At 38.8% G+C, this 6,010-nt stretch overlaps 1 protein-coding gene across 1 annotated transcript in view; it reads left to right on the forward strand.

The window, feature by feature from the left end:
- PHF2 (PHD finger protein 2) overlaps positions 1-4,692 on the forward strand; it is a 146,651-nt gene extending 141,959 nt beyond the window's left edge. The window contains exon 22 of the mRNA XM_024199491.3: positions 2,562-4,692. Within this exon, the coding sequence (XP_024055259.1) occupies positions 2,562-2,650 (89 nt within the window). The 3' untranslated portion in view covers positions 2,651-4,692. The remainder of the gene's footprint in view (positions 1-2,561) is intronic.
- The last annotated feature ends 1,318 nt before the right edge of the window (positions 4,693-6,010 follow it).

A 6,010-nucleotide genomic window follows, 5' to 3' on the forward strand; every position in this document is an offset into this window, starting at 1 on the left:
AACAGCTCTTTCTGACATCCCTGGGTGCCTGTTTAATAGAAGGAGGCTTTAGGATGCCTTTGTAAGATAGCCGTGTGGTGGTTGGTAAAACAAGACCTAGAAGGCTGAATTTAATGGGGATTTAAGGAGGCAGCAGTGTTAAGCCAAATCATCCAGCGTTGGGCCATCACTGCTCTGCTGGGGATGTCCGAGAGAGCTCAATCCAGTCCAGTGCTGGAGAGAGAAAATATTTTTAAAAATATTTTTAAAACAGCAGCATGATTTCCCCTCCCCCTTTCTTTCTTTCCCCTTTTAAACCACAAAGACACTTTGCACCTTCAGTTAAACTCAGTAAAAACAGTACACTCAGGGTCACTGCCTACCTTGAGGCCTCATCCAAAGCCACTAAAATCAATGGAAAGATTCCCATTTATTTTAATGGGCTGGAACAGCCCCTTCATGGAGAAATGTGTATAACTATATGCAAACCGACACAGCTATGCTTCCTTATTTGAGTGTGTATGTATGTTATATACACAAAAATATGAGAGCATGGTTCACATATCTCTGTGTGTGTGTGCGTGCGCGCGCGCGCATCAAGGACCTGATCCAGATGACACACACACTATGACAAGTAAAGATAAGTGATAACTGAGCATTTATGTCCGTTTACTAATGTACTTTTCTGACCAGAAAGTATACAGTTTTTGGCTAGACATACAGCTAAGATCTTAGTTACACTTTCACTGTGGTTTCTTGAGGCAGCAGAAGACACGTGTCTAGAGAAAAAATATGCTGGCTGCATAAAAAACAGCACCTGCAACTTTATACATGAATAGGTTTTAACTGTAACTTCTAACACATGATTTCCATAACCTGACTTCTCGGTGTTGTTTACGTCTATAGCATTTTAAGTGTTCAGAATGCAGATTTGTTCACACTCTGTCAGAGCTGTTGTGAAACAGTATAGGATGATTACGTAGGAGAGCAATGTGTCAAGGATACATTTGTACCCACCAACTGCTCTCTCTCCCAGCTGGGTGAACACAAAGGGGACCAAGTTGCAGTAGTTTCACTGCTGAAATAGAACAAAGAGGTGAGCAAATATTATGCTCATGTACATTTATGAAAGGCAGCAGTATGGTCTGGTGGATCACATGCTGGACTGGGAGTCAGGGGACGTGACTTGATCTGTCCTCAACTCTGCTTCTGGCTCATTTTGGATTTGAACAAGTCATAATTTATTTGTTCCTCACTTTTCCCATTTGCCAATGTGGGAAATGATATATTCCAGGTTCTGAAACTGTCCAGAAGAAAGGCACGACTATATCCATATTATCTTTTATTTTTAGTAATGTATGGAAATACATGGAGATAGTTGAGCCTGATACTGCAGTCTTTGCACAGCTGAATCTCATTCACTTGAGTAAGAGTCTTGCCAGTGAAGTAAGATCAGAAGCTAGGCTCAGCCTAAGCCTGCCTGCCATTTTGCTAGTTCAGAATCAAGCTACCAGGGCAAAACTGGATGACATGGACACAGTACCTGCATTAGTGCATTCTTGTCTGATTGTACATGGATTAAAAAATCCGTTTTTGTGTCACTTTGTGTCATAGTCCATAGGGAAGTAAGTTACACAGAAGTGCGAGCAAAAAGCAGAAAACAAGTACATGACAGTGTGGTGGGCCCTCTGTAAAATCATGGTCGAAGTTGCTATATTTCCTAGATGTGTCAAAGTGAATATGATGAATGTCACGATATGGCCACAGATGAAAAGGGAACAAGTTATACCAAAGCTGCCAGCTATTATAGAATTTAATCAAAACCTTGGTAAAACAGAATATATTTTAAAAGAATAAATACAATTAAAATGAACCTCAGTCTTTGAAACTGCACACTGTTTTTTTCTTTAAAGTGCACAGTTAAACGGTCTAATCTAGATGAATCATTTTTTTTTAAACTTCTTTCTTGTGACTGCCTCCATTCCACCACACTAGGGTTTAGCACAGCGCTTGGAAACTATCTTAAATTCATTTAAACCTGGCGAGTGAGTTTGCACTAATCTTACCATCTGGCATTGAGTTTTAGATACTTGGACAATTGAAGAGAGCCCCCTATAGAATAAATATGTGCATGCTTTCAAACGTGTCTCTTGGGTACTTTGGTTCTCGACACAGTTAAACAGGGAATGGTACTTTAAGAATGAAACCGAGATAGTAAAAATATCCTGAATGAAACATGATTAAAATCCATAGTAAGACAATCACCAGGAGTAAGACAATATAGTATAGGTTGGGATACACAGCACAGATTGCAATGTATGGCAATGCTTGGTTTTCTTCAGAGCATTCTGATCTATGTGTTACATACACACACACACAGCATGTTAACTTTGAGAATTTGTGGTATACATATCCAAAATGTAATTACTTCAGGTGAAAATCAGACATCTGTGTGATTGCACCTGCTTACACCACCGCTGAAGTTAGTGCTTCTGTTTTTGTACCCAGTGAGCCTGCCTTGCTGTTTCTACATAGCTGTGGCTGCTGTTACTTAACATGTTCATTTTTTTTTCAATTTTCAGGAAAACGTACAAAAAAGGGCATGGCTACTGCAAAACAGAGGCTTGGGAAGATTTTGAAAATCCATCGGAATGGGAAACTTCTCCTTTAATATTTCGAAAACTGGGACTTGATCAAAGCTCAGTAATTCCTGAGCTGACACTAACTCTTCAACTCTTGAAGGACTTCAGTAGTATTGTGCATCATCTTAGGGACAATACCAGTTAACTTTTTGCCACCACTTTAATAATTGTTTTTAACTTTCAGCAGTTAAAGTGTACAGAATACTGCTATAAATATTTTTTAATATAGATGTCCTTTCTCAAATTGCTGAGAGTGACTAGTTCGCAAAAAGTTAATGATAATCCAAGAAATTGAGGATCATTCCAGTTTTAGGAAAGTATCCCTTTAACTTGTTCATAAGTGGAAACCAGTTGTTTTAACAGAATGAACATCCATTTCAGTTACATTTCACTTAAGAAAAAACAAGTATTATCTTTAAAGAGGTATCTGGTCAAGGAGCAGGAGATTAAATTTAAAAATTCTGCATTTGTCTGACAAATAATATTAAAAGGTGGGGGACCTTAAGTTTGATTGCTGGAGACATTTCCCCATGCTATAGCGAATGCAGAAGGTAGTCTGCATAATGTGAAACTTCATTATCTCACCCTGATCGTGATCTAGATGTGTTGGAGGAGCCATTACTGCACTTGAGCACTACTCCATCCCTCTCAGATAGCTGCGGGTTGGACAATACTGGGTGCACGAGGCAGCATTAGTTATGCACAGTGGGAGCTGGTTTACTGCTGGGTTCATAACTGGTTGGGAGTTTTAGCTCTATGCCTGAGGCCAGTTTTTTTTGCTAACTGACACACATGATGGTACAATAGCTTGTGTCAGTGTCGAAATCAAAGCACACAAAGATGTGTTGCAGACCTTGCAGTCACTTTAACTGCAGTACATGAGGTCAAGCTCTGCTTCTTCATGTGCAGTTTTTGACGTTTATATCAAAGCACTTCTTATCAGATACACTTACTTTGGGAACGAGGGCTGCATGCATCCAGGTGTCAGATAGTGGGAAAGTTTAGCTTATTGACAATTTGACTGGATACTTTTTTGTCTTTTAACTCTTTTAGTGTTTGGTGTAGAGTGCATTATTTTACATTAAACTGCTTGTCTGCATATAAACACTTGAGGGGTTAAATTTGTTTCTCAGGCAATCCCCTATTTTAATTTTTAGATGTGTTTACTAAGGCATATTTTTCATAGAATGTAGCTTGTAAATAGCTTTTTAAATAACTTCTTTTTTATAAAAGTAAAGTATCTTTAGACATTTCTTTCTATAGACTACTTCATTAACATTTATACAAGTCATTGCTGAGTATTATCAGTTGTATTTTAGTTTGGTTTTAAAAGGGTTGGGTGGTGGGTTTTTTTGTTTTGTTTTTGTTTCACTTTCTTTGGGGGGTGGGGGTGGATTTGGGCGTTGCCTGGAAAACAAGTAAAACTTTGTGCAGCCTTATAAAATGTCTTATACAGAATCAAATAGTAGAAAATAATCTATTTAAGACACATTTTGAAGAATAATCTTCAACTTTAATACCAGCTCTTTGTTTTAATTCTTGTATTATGAGGGGATACAGTTATTTTACTAGCACCTTGTGAAGTGTTTCTGTGTTTTGTGATGATGTAATTTATTAATGTTTGTAGCTTTTTATATTTGTACATTTCTTATGAGCTTTGTTTATATACACATTACCTGGATGTGATGTCCATGGGAAAAAAAAACAGCTACAGGAAACAACTGAGGCCTTATTAACTAACCTTTGTACTATTACAGTGGGACATAGATTCTGAATGGTAGGAGTCTGAGAAAGTTAGTTGAATAGGGCCCCAGATTTATGCAGAGCAGGGTTTTTAAGCTTCCCTAGTATACTGTTCTTGTTGAGCATTTATATACTATAACCCAGACATCATGCTGTTTTTTTATTATTATTTTCGCAACATGTACATTTCTAACAAAGTTTATTGTGGCTATCTATTACAGTGTTTTATTTACTGATTCATATCAAATGCTCTTGTATCAAGTCCATGAAATCTAAGTAAACTTAGATCAAAGTTTAAAAAAAAGTAAAATATTTCAGGTTTTGTATAGAAGCGTGTTTGGTTAATTTATTACATATTAATCATTAGGGGCCCAATGATGCGATGTTATACACATGCCATCTTACTGAAATCAACATGATAGAATGGGACAGCTACTACAGAGCAGAACATGATTCTTTGTTTCATTCTGTTAAGCTATGGTGGCTCCTCATAGGTTAGAGAAGGCAGCCATGACTGGGGCGGAGATAGTCTGAGGACAGTTTAGAGTACTGTAGTGATGAAGAATTTCATAAGGTTGGGAATTCTGCTACCTACAGAAGGCCTCAATCATGCAGACTGTTCCACATGGATATATCTCCTCTCCCATGTCTAGATGGAGCTATGTTGAAGTCAATGGGGTTACATACAGGCACGGAGGCTCACCTGTGAGTTCTTATTGCAGGATTGGGATCTACATCTGCAAAATTGGGTTGAAAAATCTCCTGGCACTAGGCTTTCTCTCAGTACCCAGCCAAGTCTAGGAAGTGCTGACAGTTTGGAAATCGGGGGCTTTTATTTTTCCTGAACCAGTTTACCCATCCTTGCTTGAATACTAAAAATATCAAATGTATTTTCAGTCCAACGCTGGTATAAACAACCAGAGGCTAAGGTTAAAAAATAATAAATAGAAACATTAAAAGGAAGACAGCTTGGGTGCTTTAACCTCCAGCACACAATGCACGAGATTTGTTTCCAGCAGAGAAATAACTCCATAGAGGATGAGGCAAGGCTGAAAGCAGTGACACAGCAAAGCGGGAAAGCCTTATTTTTCCAATAAGTTTATACCAGGTCTAACAACCCATCTCCCAGCTTCAACTCATGCCGTTTTCTAGCCAGTCTTTCCTGAAGTAGTAATTGGAATCTGTCACTGAGCTCAGTATCATATCCTTTCCCTAGCTGCGTAATCTCCACCTACAGCTGCCAGCACTTCCCACCTCCCCCTTTTGCCTTCCCTATCTTGCACAAGCTGCTATGTCCAGGTCTTGTGGATTGGATTAGGAAGCAAGAGTGGGAGAAGAGCTGGTTGCATCAGGTGTACAGACCAGGGGATGGAGGATGGTTTACAGTGGTAGGGAGGAGAGTGGGAATTTTGGATTAAGAAAATTCCCATTCTGCATTGCCTTTTTGCTCCCAGAAAGCCTCATTCACTTCCATTAGCAGCTCCCTCTGGCAATATCTTAGATGTAATCACAGCCACAACATAATTCCTAAATGTTACAGATACAATGGAACAGAAAGATTAGCATTGCCATACATGAATTCATTGTTTTCGCAGTGTTACATGCCCCATCTGCTGGAGGTGTCAGTGATGGGATTGAGTTTGGTG

This window comes from Terrapene carolina, unplaced genomic scaffold, assembly GCF_002925995.2.
Source record: "Terrapene carolina triunguis isolate 2854851 unplaced genomic scaffold, T_m_triunguis-2.0 Scaffold89, whole genome shotgun sequence".
Taxonomy (NCBI): Eukaryota; Metazoa; Chordata; order Testudines; family Emydidae; genus Terrapene; species Terrapene triunguis.